The following is a 17702-nucleotide window of genomic DNA, read 5'->3' on the forward strand; positions in this document are numbered from 1 at the left end:
CTTGCCTGGAGGATGTTGGCATGTGTCAGGAACAATTTGTCTTGCTTTTTAATTTTTGAATATACATCTGTTAAAAGTAAACGTGCCCCCATGCCTTGTTTGAGACTTGACGTTGGTCTGTATTGTGCTGATTGAATGTCTACAGAGACAAAAAGCCTTTTGCTGCTGAATGTGAGGCTTGGTACAGACTGATGACAGAGTTGGAAGATGAATTAATGCCATCGGCAGAGTCCCCACAGAGTAATTTCAAGTCTGTCGCATCTATGATCACAGACTCTTTTTGATACACTTGTCTGGACTAAGTGACCAAAAGAATACGACTTTGCGGATGGACAAGAGAAGCTGTCGGTGCAGCGGGCAGTTGGCGCCCTCGTGGGCTGTCTGCACCCAGGAAGTCAAGTGGAGGATGGTATGTTAGAGGCCAACAATAATAGGATTTTAAGAGTGAACGTGTTAGAGTAACTCCATTTTATTTACTTCTTAATTTACTGCTCATTTTTCTCTCTGCCTCAAACAAGTGAAAATATTTAATTACTTAGGATTAATGGGTAACATTTCAGTGAAATGAATGACTGGCACATGAAATTAAAAAATCTATTCCCAAGCCCAAGAGCATTGATTTGGTGTATTTATGACATACAGTGCTGTCCAAAGCCAGTCAGAACAGTACCAAACATTATTCCAAAGATTAATTTTTGTCAAACCAGTCAACATGCTCTGCCCTCCAAATGCTCGGTCATCTAGTCCAGACAAGGACATCAAAAAGAGTCGGAGATCATAGATGTGACACACTTGAAATTATCCTGTTGGTATTCTAGGTTATTTTATACTCAAACGAGAGAATAAAGAATGCTTCATTGCTATTAAACTAAAGTATGAAGCAGGAGTTGACTTTTGACTTTTATTATTAATGATAGACTCCTTTGAATCCAAATGCCGCCAGTGCCTGAATCTACCTTTCCGTTAGTAAGTATGTGAAAGCCAGTCACACAGTCTGCTCCACTGAAAAAGAACAATTTTGGACTAAATTAATGAAATCTAACCTGGGTCCTGGCTTGTCTGAAATCCAGAGAACAAAGTAATATTTTCCTGTTGATGAAATTGCCAATTCCCCCTACAGAGGTTTAGTCACCGCTTCAGGATGCAGAGAAAATCAAGGAAATAAAGCTAAGTGGGACTTGGACCAAGGTAAAAAATGAAACAGGGGTGGGGGGGGATAGCAAAAGAGTGCAAAATATGGAGCTATTGAAAAGCTCTTTCCTCAAAATGAGCTTGGCTTGCCATACCCAAATACATCCTGTGTGTAGAGGACAGAAAGCAGGTCTTACAGAGCATTCCTTTGGCTCATCTTAGCAGGAGACCAAGTACTATGCAGTGAAGGCCAGGCTGCAGCTGAGAGCTCGTCTGGGCTGTGCTGTATGTGGAATCAGAATCTGGGGGCCGAGCTTTGCACACGATGCCTGGACCAGCAAGAGTGATAAATGCCTTCGAGAGCCTGGCAGATGGTAGAAGGGACTGGAGTCCTGTGTTAGTCCAGAGGATGCTTGCCTTACTTGACGCTACTCAATTTCAATTTCTTTTAAAAACTCCTTGCCGGCCAAAACAAAATCACCCTGCAGGCCTGCAGCTGGCTTTACGTCTGTCCTTGAGAAACCAAAAGTGGGTTCCAATGTCTGGTCATTTTGGTTCCTCGTTCCCCTGGCTGCAGATGGGACTCGCTTCTCTCCTGGTGTCCTGGGTCTTTGGGATCCTAACACCAGCCGCGCGCCCATTCCCTCCTTTCCGGGGCTCCTGCTGTGACCCTCCAGAGTGAGGAAGAGCGTAGGCAGGGCAGCAGCTGCTGTCCCAGACCTGCCAGGAGCTGGGCCCATCAACAAGACCTAATTTGGCACTTTGAAATCAGAACAGGGCTCTGCGGTAGCGTGCCTCCCTGTAAAGCGCAGTGATTCCAGGGTCTCCCAGCCAGAGCCTCTAGAATACAAGTCTGCACAAGATAGGCAGTCCCAGTCCGAACACAGGCCCCAAACCTGCGATGCTGCCGGGGAAGGAAGGTCCAGGAGCATGTCCTGAAGAAGCTGGAGGGTATAACGGGCTCAAGAAAGCATGTCATCCTCACCCACCTCCATGGTCACCCACGTGACACCGGGAATTTGGAGACTTACGAAGAAAAGTGGAAAGACTGGGTACAGCAGTGTCATCAAATCCGCTGGCCAGAGGTCAGGACAGGAACAAGGTCCTCCCGTCCTTTCCTTGCTGCTCGTCCCTCTTGCAGACTGAGGACCCTGCACTGGGTGGTGGAGGCGGCAGGGGACAGGTGTGTGGACACCTCAGCGTTACAGAGGTGAAGGACTGTCCAGATGGCTGGAAGAGTATAATAAAGCAACTTGAGTGGAACTGTACTTCTCATATCCTTTAAATACCTGAAGATGAAAATACAATATAATATAATAAAATTAACAAAATGGAATAATATTATGAATTTAGTAGAGTTGACAACTTGTAGTGCATAAAGCAGGGCCAAGTGGATAAAACACCAACAGCTGAATAAATTTCTGTTAATTTCTTTTCATTTTACTTCTATTATTAAAGTGATGAGCGTTTCCCAGTGCCTGTCCATGCAAAAAAAACCCAAAAAGTGATGAGAGTTGTACACAGTGCTCTTATACTATTGTCATCTGTAATGGACAGCAAGATGAATTATTTTTCACCACTGTTTCTTCTTTGTGCTATTGCTTGTTTTGTATATTACTTTTCCCTGTTTTAACCACTTTGTTTTTTGAACCCTTCTCTATATCACTCTCCAAATCAGATCTGTTTCCAAATCCTGCCAACCCTTTGCTTCCTTTCATTTTTCAGATCTGTAATTTTGTTTCTGTGGTTACTGTTTCCACCTCACACCTGACCTGCTAAACCAGCAGCAGTGTGGGGCTCAGCAGAGCCAGAGCTGGTCTTCCCCTACTCGTATGCACACCTAACCGAGTGATCTTCCTCTGAATATCAGAACGTGCTCGTGAGCCGTAATTTAAACTGGCTCCCAATTCCAGGGATGCTGCATATGGCTGTCCAGGTGGTACACAGCCCAACCCAGCACAGCCCAACCCAGCACGGCCCAACCCAGCACAGCCCAACCCAGCACGGCCCAACCCCAGCACGGCCCAACCCAGCATGGCCCAACCCAGCACAGCCCAATCCAGCACTGCCCAACCACGGCCCAACCCAGCACAGCCCAACCCAGCACGGCCCCAGCACGGCCCAACCCAGCACAGCCCAACCCAGCACAGCCCAACCCAGCACAGCCCAACCCAGCACAACCCCAGCACAACCCCAGCACGGCCCAACCCAGCAAGGCCCAACCCCAGCACAACCCCAGCACGGCCCAACCCCAGCACGGCCCAACCCAGCACGGCCCAACCCCAGCACGGCCCAACCCAGCACGGCCCAACCCCAGCACGGCCCAACCCAGCACGGCCCAACCCAGCACGGCCCAACCCCAGCACGGCCCAACCCCAGCACGGCCCAACCCAGCACGGCCCAACCCAGCACGGCCCAACCCAGCACAACCCAACCCAGCACGGCCCAACCCCAGCACGGCCCAACCCAGCACGGCCCAACCCAGCACGGCCCAACCCCAGCACGGCCCAACCCCAGCACGGCCCAACCCAGCATGGCCCAACCCAGCACAGCCCAATCCAGCACTGCCCAACCACGGCCCAACCCAGCACAGCCCAACCCAGCACGGCCCCAGCACGGCCCAACCCAGCACAGCCCAACCCAGCACAGCCCAACCCCAGCACGGCCCAACCCAGCACGGCCCAACCCAGCACGGCCCAACCCCAGCACAACCCCAGCACGGCCCAACCCCAGCACAGCCCAACCCAGCACAGCCCAACCCAGCACAACCCCAGCACAACCCCAGCACGGCCCAACCCAGCAAGGCCCAACCCCAGCACAACCCCAGCACGGCCCAACCCCAGCACGGCCCAACCCAGCACGGCCCAACCCCAGCACGGCCCAACCCAGCACGGCCCAACCCCAGCACGGCCCAACCCAGCACGGCCCAACCCCAGCATGGCCCAACCCCAGCACGGCCCAACCCTAGCACGACCCCAGCACGGCCCAACCCCAGCACGGCCCAACCCAGCACGGCCCAACCCCAGCACGGCCCAACCCCAGCACGGCCCAACCCAGCACGGCCCAACCCAGCACGGCCCAACCCCAGCACGGCACAACCCCAGCACGGCACAACCCCAGCACGGCACAATCCCAGCATGACCCCAGCACAGCCCAACCCAGCACGGCCCAACCCAGCACAGCACCAACAGTGGATGTCCCTGTAGATGTGTATATTTACTATAAAAGAATTTTCTAGCAGGTGCTAGTTAAGTGTTTGCATGAAGGGATGGGGTTTGCTAATTTGTACCAAGGTGCTATTTGACCTAGTGCATGTTACTCTATAAAATAATCTGTGATCCTTAGGCCGGTAGCAGATGCCCTCCATGACCTTTCTCTTTCTTCACGGAGCTGCACTGACTCCTGTTCTGTATAAACACTCTCTCCTCTTCACCCCAACCTCTGCCATTCTTTACCCACCCATCCACCACATGTGGTTCCCCGTATCTGAGGGGCCCATCCCTCTTTCTTTACTAATCCTTGCCCTTTTAATAGTCAGCTTAAAATTGAATCTCTTGGTTAACCACACTTTAATCACACTTTTACTATACTTCATTCTAGAACAATATTTGTAGAAGTAAATGCATATATTCACTTTCCATTGCCTGCCCATGCAATAAAAAAAGACGAAAAGTAAATGTATATATACATATTTAACATTAAATTATGCTGTTCTTCTTGATACAGTCTTTGCAATTGCTCTAAAAATTCCTACACCTCTGTTTCTCTCTGTCTGCACTGTCATAAGCTCCCCAAGAACAGGAGCCAGAGTTTCTAATTCTTCCAAATCGCTCCATCAACCTAATAAGGGCTTTCTACATTCATCAATTAGTGCTTTGTAAATAACTTAAAAATATACAAATGTTAAAATATATCCATTCTCCTACCTGATTTTGAGAGATCAAGCTTCATAAGCAACAGATATCTAAGTTTAGATTTAAAGGAAATCATGTCTCCAAAAAGCCAAGAACTGGACTAATGTTAAGATATTAAGCCATTTTTTATTTTATATTTGGTTCAGGAAGCAAACTCTGGAATAAAGATCCCTAAGGAAATAGACGCTCCAATCCAGGTCTCTTATAGGAGGGCAACTAGAAACTTTGTCACTGCCTGCTCTGATTTATCATGGCAGCAGGTCAGCTGATGGACAACTACTGGTTCCATGTATCTCAGGAATCATATAGTCATATATCATGTATAATTATATGAGACATATAATTTAGTATAATATTTATATGTATGGCTTAATGTGCTTTGATGTACACTGAGTTGGTATAAAGAAGCGTAATCAGTAAGTGGGAAGACACTTACCTCCCGAGTTGACACAGACCAATGTGGCTCACACACCTTCTCCTTATAGGAAAGTTATCTTCTAAGAAGCTGGATGAAAAAAGGTTTTGAAACCTTGACTACAGGTTAATTTATTTACTAAAAGTAAGATTAGCCTGGGTGGATTATGTTAAAACTTTCAAGGAAGCTCATAATGTCAGGAGTTTCGTAGTGGTTTTCCCATCCCTCGTTCCAAATTGCAATTTTAAGTCACTGTTTTAAAACATCCTCAGAGGGAAAAATAAAGATCTATCAAAGAAGATGTGGTCATGTACATGATTTGCTTGAGCGTGGACCCTCTCTATATGCTGTTTGCAGCAGTGAGCAAAGGCGAGGTAGAATGTTTGACTAGAGAGTCTGCTGTGTGGAAAGGATGGGGTAAATAAGAACGCACGGGAGAAGACTTAGTCCTCACCATGTACGACACTGATGTCAACAGATATTTTATGAAAGTTAACCATCGATAGATAACAATATAAAATATTTTAGACCTGCAAAGAGGATATATTCCAGCCGGAGCAGCTGCAAGGATTTAAAGTGAGGGTCCTTAGAGAGGAACTGGATTTAAATGGGCTGGAACAACAGGTAACTACTATTTTTAGAAGTCCTTTGGTACTATTTAGTTTTAAAACGTTGTGCATTATTGTGCCAAAATTGCCTAATATTAAAAAAACACACACTTTTAGCCAGAAAGTTCCATCCATTTGATGCTAATGTTTCAATTACTTAAGAGCAGTCACTGAGTCAACCGAGGAGATTAAACTGGAATTCTGCATGGAGAGGATCCCCTACGTCTTGCTCCCAAAAGCAACAGGGAACCTTAAGCAATTTACATTTGCTATCTTATTCTTCCACATGATTTCCTGATGTGGTAGATATCATCCCCACTTAGTAAAACTGAGTTCAAAGAGTTTAAACAAACTGCCCTAAGTCCCACAGCACGTGTATAGTGGAGTCAGCATTTCAGACCATGTCGGTCTGTCTCAAGAGATGATACTTTTAACCACTGCTGGGCAAACACTTTGAACTTCTGTTATGGGCCCTAATGTGGCACATTAATGCACGGCCCTAATAAATGATCAAGGAGCTAAGGGGTGAGTACGTGGACACCTCTGCGTACTAGAATATCACTCACTACCAGGAAGGCAAAGTCAGAGTGTCCACCACATGCAGACTTAAGTCCATCCCAAACCTCCTGCCTCAGAATTGCAGATGGAAACACTGCAGAACTTGATCTCTAACTCAGAAATAACCTCTGGAACCAAAGGTGAAACACATACAGGAAATAGAAGCTCTATGAATTAACTGATTTTTCTCTAAAGGAAGTCTTAAAGAGGATATCCTTCCATCTTTTGGAAAAGGAGCAAATCAGAAGTGTTAATGTGTGTGTATGAATAGTTGTTCATAACTGGACAAATGTCATGATAATGCAAGCATTCACTGCAAAGTGTTATCTAGATGGGCAGCTTGCCTTTAGATTCCATTTAACCAGATCCCTTCAAAATTAATAGCAGTTCCACAAATTTCATCCTTGTGGTTGGGACTCCCTGGAGGCATTTATTTGTGCTCTGTTTGTATGAAGAAACAATAAAAATTGCATTTGAGAAACTTAACTAGATGGAGTTTGAACTTAACATCACAAGAATCTACTAAAATCTATAAAAACGATCCTGATTTTTAATTTAAAAATGAGGGATAAATAAATATACTTTGAACATTTAAAAGGGAAATAGACAAAGATAGGCTCTAGACTATGGGTAGGCAAAGAAGAAAATAAGTCATCAGTAACGTTATTGACAACATCATTAAACACCAGGGCAATTACCAAGCCGACATGAGTGCATTATCATGTACTAAGTGCCTGTGGTAATTCCAGTACTTTTTCATGCATCCTCTGATTGATTTCTCATATCAGTCATGTGAAGGAGGGTGCTACCATCTTCATTTCACACACATCAAATTTTTAAACCTACATCTTCCAAGTCCTATGTGCATTTGATTGTTTCCCTATTTTTATTAACTAGAATTTTATGAGAAGATATTGATGATCAAATAAATTACTTGTATAGCTTTATCTTGATTTCTTATATAGCAGAGTTCAGTGTTGCAGTTCTAATTTTCTTATTTAATTAAATTCTAATCCACTTTGTAGAGTGCTGGGCACATGGCAAACACGGGTAGATGTTTATTATTAATGGTGGTGACTTGGCACTCCATCTAGTCACTTACAATCTGGATGTGTCTGCCTTGTTCCATTTCAATGGAATAATGGCCAAGGGAAATGACAGTAAGCCGGGGAAGTTCAGATCTTCTCTGGCTGTTCTGCTGCTTCCCCTCCCTCCCCTATGGTCCCTCTCCTTGCCAAGCCCATTCATGGGCATCTGTCCTCTGCATGAGGACAGAATTAGGAAGGGAGCTGAAGAAGCTGGTGGCAGAGGGAAGGGGGACCTTTGCAGTTTGGCAGGGGAAACATTTAAAGAGAAGACAAAGAGAATGAATTGGCCACAGCTGTTGGGGATGAGCGCTGAAGAAACAGGGAGAAAGAACCTTACAAAATGTTGTGGATTGTCATTTGGGTCCTTTTCTTCTTTGCCAAGAATGACAAGTATTGTTTTGATTTTTTTTGACTGTTAATAATTCTGTTGTTTGGACCTTTGTATTATAATTCAAACTGGACCATGAGCTAAACCGTGGCCCAAATGTCTTTTATTTACAAACTAAGCTTGGTGTGCTTACTGTTTTAGGTTGTCATCACTACATTTTCTGGGTTTTCCATTTTAAAATCTGCCATTCTCCAAGCTCCACTCCCAGAGCTACAACATGTTCAAACTGGGTTTGAGAAATTCCAGAAACTACTTTAGAAAAAAATAATCACAGTATAGGAAGGATAAATTAAGAAGGAACCAGAGTCATGCAAATGAAGTGTAGTAATTGGAATGAGGTCAGAATATACACATTTTGACTTTCTAGTACAGATTGAAGAGGATCAAAACTACTGCTTTAGGCTGGAGGGACAGGAGTAAGGTCAGTGTTTCTACTAAGTAATTGGCCTAATTGTTCAGCCAGTACATGCTCTCAGAATATAGGAAATGGTAGAAACCCAGTGATGCCCCCTAAATTAATTTTCACTGTACATGAATTTCTTGCTTCCCAGAACATTTTAAATGCTTCATTATTTAAAACATCAAATCTAATCAAGAAGCTAGGAGATGAAACTTGCATATTCCCTTTCCTTAATTGATGAAGTCATCCGAGTGAATAATAATAAAATAAAAAATAAAATAATAAAAATGAATGCAGCCTCTTCACTATTACCAAGGAATTCGTATAGATCTCACTTTCAATCAGACTGGCCTTATTTCAAGAAGTGTACTTTCAGGAAATGCTCCAGAAATGTTATTTTAGTGCAAACAGTGAAAAATAATGTAAGTATTAAAGGAAAGATGAATTGTGATCAACAAAGGAGAAAACCTAATTACTTGGAAAGTGTATTTTGAAGGGCTGGAATTGAAAGTCACGTGTCAGTGACTGCAGTGGGCATACCGATGTTTTAGGGTCACGCGTTGCTGGAGTGTTTTACACTGTTTCCGGTGATGTCAGGTCTTCAGTTTAGCACCTGTCGGCTCCCCTTAGACCACGTGAGCATCTTCGGTTGTTTATCTGTCTCTAATGCCCATTATACAAAATGCAGTGCACTATTACATAATTAATACGGTTCTCGTCGTCACACCCGAAAACCTTTAGTTTCCTCTGCCTCCCTCCCTTCCCCGCGACCTCTTCTTCTCAGCTGCGAGCTGATACAGGCGAGGCCTGCGCAGGGGCCAGGTGGGAGGGCTGGCCTCTCTGTCCTGGGGGCGGCATTCTCCCCTGGTCAGCCTGCTCGGTGCTAGGAAGGTGGCAGCCAGCAGCAGCCCTCTCCAGTTCAGGTTACTGAAGCTTACTCTTAGCTGTTTTAAAGACAAAAATAGTCATGTATGCACAGAGCAAACCACTTACCCAACCAACAAGGTGTAAAATGAAAGACTTGAGCACACTGGCCCTCACTCCACCTCTAATTGCTCCTCCCTTCCTAGATCCTCTGTAAGGACTGTCAGAGATTTTGGTGTTTTTTGTTGTTGTTATTTTGTCCGCCCCCCTCCCTGCCAAATTTCTGTGTAGATGTCGGCACACACATGGCGCCCCTCACTTACTTTCATGGAGAGGTGTTAAGGGTCTGTTCACATCAGCACTGACTGATGGAGTTCTTTATAAGGCTGCATAGATCCGTTGGATGAATGTGACATATTGATATAAATAGTTCCCTGTTATTTGGCATTTTTGCTTAATTTGCTATCAAATTGGGTCAGATAAAGATCAGATTCTAAGACGAGGATGTAACTGTTGAACATGCTGAACTGTCCTGTGATCATATAAACACGTTTTATATTATGATTAAAAATATGTTTATGAGCAGCTGCTAATAAACCAATTAAATTAAATTCATTTTCTTACTTTGTTGGAAGGCCATGTAAAAGATAACATGAAATTGTACATCCAGTTATGAGCTCGGGGATGATTAAATTTGAATATATTGTTTTGTCCTTTTTTTCCATCTACAGAAAATGAAGGTCATCTGAATGGCTTGAAGAGCAGGTTAGAAAATGCAGATGTTAGAAATGGAGAACTCCTGAAAGCTTTGAATGACACTTTGGGAAAATTATCAGCCATTCCAAATGGTAAGATTTCAGTACACTGAAATCTCTAACTTGAATGTCTGAAGAATGCTGTAAACTTTTAGTATCTTTATGAATTCTTCTTTGTTAGAATGATAAACTAAGCCATACTTCATGTTGTAATATCTCTTATCCTTTGTTACCTTAGCTGGCACCCATAGCAGTATGTTTCACAAAGGAAGATAGAGCCATATCATCATTATATTGTTCTCATTTGTTTCAGCCCAGGAGTTCTTGTATTAGTAGTAAAGAATAAAATCCCTTGGACACTGGCCCCTTACACGTTGATGTGCTGCCACTATGTCCTTCTTTATTACAGTAACCACAGTTATAATGAGAGCCATCTTCCTTGCAATATATCTCTCTTGGCAAAGATCAATTCCTTAATTATTCTAACTTTCAGGACTTTAATGGTTGACTATGTCTCTGTGATGTCATTTTAACTGATCAGATTTACCTAATGCTATTGTTTGATATTAGTTCCTTAAAGCACATATTCTTTTAGGAACACCGTAGTCATGCTGTTAATGTCATGATAGGGTGATAATAAGAGTTGGGAACGTGTATCGAATGCTCACTCAATATGTTTACGTTCACTGTGTTTATCCCTCATGTCAAAACCCACCAGGTTTACTACCCCCACTGTAAAGGTTAGTTTGCTTTAGAACTTAAGGGACGGGCGGGAGTAAAACGTTATTCAAATCAGTCTTTCTCCTGAATAATTGGCCTAATTGGTCAGCCAGTGTTTGCTCTCAGAATGCAGGAAGTAGTATAAACCCAGTGATGCCCAGTAGAGTAGTGATACTCGAGGCCATACATGAGACTCGAATCCCGCAGTTGAGCTTGAGAGTCTGGCCTTAGGCATAAGCCACACACACGGGAAGCATCTGCAGTGCAAGAGCTGTTCTTTCTCTATGCAGGCTTTGATCAAGGAGACAAATGCACACATCTATACCACACAGCAAATGCTGCAGTCTAAAAGGTTTTTGCATGTCTTAACATTAAAAAACCTGAGTAACTTTCCAGATTTTCATGTCATCTGTTCTATAGTAAGAGAGGAAATGGATAGAAAATTTCCAAGTGCTCTAGTCACTGAAAACAAGCATAAACACACAAATATATGGTCTAACTTACCCCAAAATTGGATGTGCTGATGAAATTTTAAGCCTAGTTTTGATGAAGCTATGTAGCTCATGTGGATACATTTCTCCCTTTAATCTGTTCAGCAGCATATCCCAATATACACTTATGCAATAAGCATTTAGAATAACCACACTGGTATATTAAGAGCTAATCAGGTAGTCACAGCAAAAGTCTCTGAGTGCATTTAATGTTGCTAAAAATTTACTTCACATTCTACCGCTGCATGAGCCAGCCTTGGGCCTCTTCTCTCTGTGCTGTGCCCCTGGGGTCAGCTGGCCGCAGCCTCACATGCCAAGTGTGGGGGAAGGCAGCCCTTTCGTTTGGGTGCCCATGGCCTCTTCTGCCGACAGACACAGCCGCTAAGCTGCAAGCCGTCAAGGAGCAAGCAGGACAGGCCAACGACACAGCGAAAGACGTGCTGGCCCAGATTAGAGACCTCCACCAGCACCTGGACGGCCTCAGGACAAGCTACCAGCAGCTGGCAGACAGCGTGGCCAGGACCAACGCCGTCGTGAGAGACCCTGCCAAGAACAGTAAGCGCTCCTCTTTCACCTTGGTCTTATCGTTTCCTTTTTCACCCTACAAAGGCGTCCTAAACCCGTAAACACTGGGGCCCGAAAAGGCCCCCCAGTAGTGTGTCCGCCCACTGGTTGTCAGGCCCGGCCCCAGGGTGGAGCATCCTAAAGATCTCATGAGGACACGAGTCTCCCCGCGTGCCCCGGAGCTGCAGCTCACCCGCTGCCGGGTGCAGGAGGCTGCGACCCTCAGGGCCTGAGGGCACCAGTGTGGGGACTCCAGGCAGGCCTTAATTCCTTAGCACATTCGAAGGCGCAGATGCGCTTTGGGAAACTATCCTCGGAGTCAGTGACATTTCACGGAACGTAGAGATTACGGAGCACACACGTCAGCAGGCCTTAGAATGATGTCGACTTGCAATGCTTTAAAACTTGAAATCTTGGTATTTATTGTTTAGATCCCTATTAGTTAAGATTTTCAGGAAGTAAGAATAAAGCATTGGGCAGTGCGACATGGTGACTCAGTGGCAGAATCCTTGCCTGCCATGCCAGAGACCCGGGTTCCACTCTCAGCCTTTCCTTGGCAAAAAAATAAACAAATAAAAATAAATAATAATAAGACATTTATCCAGCTTATAAATAAGAGTATTTCTCCACATTGTTTAAATATTACATCAACTTATATTGACTTAATAAGGACCTAGTGAAGACAAATTTGAGGGAAATGAGGGATAACTTTATAAAATGATCATTCAAATTATGAAGTGCAGTCAATAACCATTAGGATTTTTTATGCATCTTCTCCAGTCTATTAAATGATAAAACAATATCTTAGTATAGGATTCCACAAAGGAGGTGTCAGTTTGGTTTTCACACTTTTCACTGCTAAAGAATTAACCCTTTTCATTGACCAACACTTTCGTTGGGTATCAGAATACTTGTAGCATGCAGTAAGGAATGTCTCACTATGATGGACCATGTACGCTGTCTAACTCCGGTGCTGTCTGACTGGGGAACTGAGCCTGCTTCAGCATACCAGACTCAAAGCAAAGGCTAAAGACGCTGCGAAACCATAAATGCTCTCATATGACTCCTCGTGAGCAAGGAGAAGTGCTGACACAGGAAACATGCACTGCAGAGCTAGGGAGAAGATTCATTACTTGCCATTTCTTCAAGGGAGTAGGAGGGGTGATACATTATCTTTTCTTATGGGTGATATATTATCTTTTCTTATGAAAGCCCAGATATTCCTTCCCCTATGGGGCAAAGACTGTCTGAATGACTAGTCCTGATGCTTGCCAAATCACGATATTTCCCCTCAAAATGAATGAAAATAACCTTTTAACTTAATGTCACTGCTCAGTTTACTTATTTTATACTTTAAGATATCATACCATTCAGCTTCAGGTTTATTCTCAAAAAAAAGTGATCTTTTCATAACATTTATCCCTACCTTTTTTTATCCTGTCCTCTATCATAAGAAATGCTTAATTTTCTGTAAACATTAATTAAATTAGATCTGTTTTAAGTATTTATAAAGTATTTATAGAGTATTATTATTATAAAACAATAATATTATAATTATTATAAATATATAAATAACTATAATATAATAAAGTATTTATAGCATTTTATATTAAAGCTTCTTTTAATATGAATATAGCTTCTTATATGCCATATTTTTATGCATTTTTATTTGATAACGTTTGTTTGTCTTAAATTCAGGTACATTTGTAATTAGTACCTGTTGTAGGAAATATCATTTATTTTGATACTCACTAGGTTATAGTATCTATGGATAGTATTTCCTCATGAGTTTTCTAACTTCTTTTTGTTTTACTTCCATCTGAAATTACCTACAGAAATCAGTATGTATATTTTAACTTATATACTTTTTAGTAACTTTATGCTTGGTTGCCTGTTGCAAAAAGCTTCAGCTCTGCATGATGCATGCTTTGATATTGCCTTAAACATTGTATAACAATTCTTTCCAATGCCACAGTATTAATGCATATATATGCATATATATAAAGAAGGTAGTATGTGAATGTAGTTGACAAAAAATATTTTCAATTTTATTAAAATCAGTGAAACATCTTTAGGATATCCACATATGAAAATGTGGAAATATTTAATTCCTCCATGGATTGAACCTGAATTGTTATGTTTCTGATAATACAACTTCAGCCATTAAAAGTCAAATGAATTCTTTGCAGCAGGTTTAAAAACAGATTAGGCCTCTGTTGTCATTGACTGCTCCCACCTGTACTTCACTTTCCCCCTTTCTTATAAGCAATTATTCTCAGCTTCTGAAGAGTTAAACCTGGAGAAACACCTAATAAAATCAGGCCTTAACAAATATGCCATCACTGAGATATGAAATAGTCTCTCATAATCATCTTTTATAGTTTAAATTGAAAGTCAAAAGTAAAATGGAAAAATAGCTTAAAAATGATAGTTTTGAAATCCATCATTTGAGAACCCAAAAAAATATGGCCAAAGCTATCCTCAAAGGGAAATGAGAGCAACAACTTTGCTAAACAAGTATTGAAGTAAACAATTTGGGCAATCAAATCAGTAAGTCAGAAAAAATAAATTATCTTAAAGAAGATGAAAGAAAATCTTAATGTTTTAGAAGCCAGAAAATAATATACTCCATGAAAAAATGAGGTGAATCTATGTGAATAAAATAATTTAAAAATTTTTAAATTAAGTAATAAAATAAAACTATTTGTAGGTTTTAGTATTTTTCTTAATTCATTAAAGAAAATAAAATTTAATAGACAAAGTTCAAAAAGAGATATAACTAGATAAGGGAGGAACTTTAACACCTTATATTAAACTACTTGGAAAAAATCCATGCTAAAAAAATTTTTAAGTTTCAAATATGTGGATAATTTTCTATACAAATATTAAATTATCAAAATTGACTTCCAGAAGTTGTTTAAAATCTAAATAATCAAATAATTATGAAAGTGAGAAAGTTTTCTAAAGCTACCCGATAAGAAAGCAACAGACACCATCAGAGTTGATTTATTGTCCAACCCTTCAAGAAGATCGTTTCCGTCTGACTGTTCCGATGTTTGTTAGAGCCCAGCACAACCCAAAGGCCAACGAATACATGAGGCAGAATATTGCCTTTGAGTTTTAATTAGGGACTTACCAACAGGAGAAGACCTTCCTAATGGTGGCCAGATGGGAAATGAAATCAGCACTACGCACAAAACCAAAAGGGGGAGGAGAGCCAAGGGCAGCTTATGAAGTTTGACACACTCCCATGAGATCTGGTTGCAATGGGGTGTCATCAGACTGGTGTGAGATTTGGTTCAGCAGAGTCTTGTGAAAACTGGTTTCCAACATTAGTGAATGTCAGGCAAGCTGCTACATGCTTCCCTCAGTGCGGGGGTCCCAATTCCTGGATTGCCACAACAGAGAAAAAAGAACAAAGAAAAAAAGACAACTGCCAGATCCATTTTGAAATATTTGACAAAAACCTTCTGGGTGCTAAATCGTTTTCCTTACTTCTAGATTGATTTGTAGAGTATCAAAGTAATATTGGAGAATTAAAGGAAGGGGGAAATGGACAAATGGTATACAAACAAATTGATCATTGTGTTTATGTTGACTATTTATACAATTTTATAGGAAGCGCTCTGACTCTGTTAAACTGCACTTCAGGCAGATAATGCATACTCAATTCTTGTTATAGCAACTTTATTAATTAGGTTAATGATTGATCTATCTTAAATATCTATAACAATGTAACTCATATATATTAGCATGAGTTCAAAATACCTACTTTAAAAACTAGTTTAAAAATAATAACGATGTACTTCCTTTTTGGGCACGTTTGGTTCATTCCTGAAGGTTGGTTATCGATGGTCCAGTGTCAGCCCGAGAGCAGTCATTCATGAGCTTTGCAGGGCATACAGCTTTGGACCTTAAGTTGTGTCACTTTTTCATCAGGGTCACAAGGACAGAAGGCAGAACAACTCATACTCAGTCGGATAGTAGATGACATGGTTTAGATCAAACTGCAAGCATCATGGAGATAGAGTAATTGGTTTTCCATGTGTCATGTGCCCTCCTATGAAAACCCTATGTTGAAAGTCTACAGATCAATAATAACCCTCAAGTATTCAGGCATTGAACCTCTTGAAGTAGCCAATATTCCACTGTTTCTTTGACGCACCAAACAACAGTTTCATATGGTTCTACTGAATATTAGAAATGGACAATCAACTGCTCTTGAAAGGAAATTGAACTGCAGCATGGAAGATTTAATAAGTATTACACACCTTCAGTCTATGAGGTGTTCAGCCTTGAGATATTTTCCAGAAGGCATTTGATAGCTCCTCTCTTTAAGATGTGCAAAGACAATGAGAGAAGAAAAGGAATCCAATTTTGTGTGAGTACTTTGGTTTAAAGATGGATAAAGCTTGGACAGAGTAGGTGACAGTTTAAAGACACTTCCATTTCCTTAATTCCATGGCTGACGGTCCATTCCAACCTTTAGCTTTATGGCTGTAGCTGGAAAATAAGCATCATATTCTCTGTTGTCTATGCTAATTTTCACCCTAATCATGAAGCCAGTTTGACCTTTTCCTCTAACATCCGTGCTTGAGTCTGAACTATCCTCATTTGCTACCAGCTCTCCTTCCTTCCAGCAGTCATGGCCTTGCTTTGTCATGTGGATCAGAGGAAATTTTTCAGTTGCTTATTAGAGTAAACTGCTATTCTAACCTCTGTGTTTGCCAGTTAACTTTGTTCTGTGCAGTTGCAGATGCAGATACCACTGTGAAAAATCTAGAACAAGAAGCTGATCGGCTGATAGATAAACTCAAACCCATCAAGGAACTTGAGGATAACCTGAAGAAAAACATCTCTGAGATCAAAGAACTGATAAACCAAGCCCGGAAACAGGCCAACTCTGTAAGCTCTTTTCATCTTCTGTGTTAGTCACTGACCGCAATTGTTATTGTAATTCCTGGTGGGAATGACTCCAGTGTACCCTGTTGACTGATCTTTGGTTCTTCTAACTTAAAACATTTCTAAGTTAGGCATTTTATTTTGTTTTACTCTTAACAGAAATTTCAATAGACATTTCATGGGGAAAATAATGGTCACTTATTGTCTTAGAAATGGAAATTCTTGCATTTTTATTGTAGAATAGAATAATCCAAAGAGCAGTTGATTATAATATTCCAGGAATGGAAAATTGTGTTACTGTAGACTACAAAGGCACGGGATGAGTGCCTTTCTCTTGATGGACGCAAATGAGGCCAACATAAGGATTGTAGCAGAATGAAGGAGCAAATGCATGAGACAACTTGGAGTAAAAGCAAAAAGGAATGATGGGCTTATATATATAATACACACATAATATATAAATTATTTGGTTTGAGTATAAGCAACAGCTAAAAATATTTTATTTATGAATAATTTTTATTGTGGAGTAAGAACAGGAAATGCGTCATTTGTCTCAAAATTGTGCTTCTTATTTATTAACCCAGTTAAAAAACTATTAGGACAGAAGCAGAACTTCCTGGAATATGGCATTGTAATGAATCAGGACAGAGTTCCTAAGTGCCAGTGTGAAACTTATCTCACCTAGAAGAGCCATCCCGTGACGATTTGTTTCAGAAATAGAAACAAATTATAATAACATCAATTTAGTGACAGCATAATAACAACAACTGAACAACACCATAGACTGAAGGTCTTTATCATTCTTTGCTCAAATCCTTCATGCTGCAACTTTCATGCTATCAGGTTTAAACACAAACACTTTAGAAACCTGAGTGCCCCATCTCAACAGTTCTGTTAGCCTAAC

The 17702-nt window shown here is 41.5% G+C and overlaps 1 protein-coding gene across 3 annotated transcripts in view; it reads left to right on the top strand.

Annotated features, from left to right (window-relative positions):
- LAMA2 (laminin subunit alpha 2) overlaps window positions 1–17702 on the top strand; it is a 546302-nt gene that overhangs the window by 462103 nt on the left and 66497 nt on the right. For all 3 annotated transcript variants that reach the window (XM_077162869.1, XM_077162870.1, XM_077162871.1), the window contains 3 exons: window positions 10098–10214; window positions 11705–11887; window positions 16647–16801. In XM_077162869.1, coding sequence (XP_077018984.1) covers window positions 10098–10214; window positions 11705–11887; window positions 16647–16801 — 455 coding nt within the window. The remainder of the gene's footprint in view (window positions 1–10097; window positions 10215–11704; window positions 11888–16646; window positions 16802–17702) is intronic.

This window comes from Tamandua tetradactyla, chromosome 5 (assembly GCF_023851605.1).
Source record: "Tamandua tetradactyla isolate mTamTet1 chromosome 5, mTamTet1.pri, whole genome shotgun sequence".
NCBI lineage: Eukaryota > Metazoa > Chordata > Mammalia > Pilosa > Myrmecophagidae > Tamandua > Tamandua tetradactyla.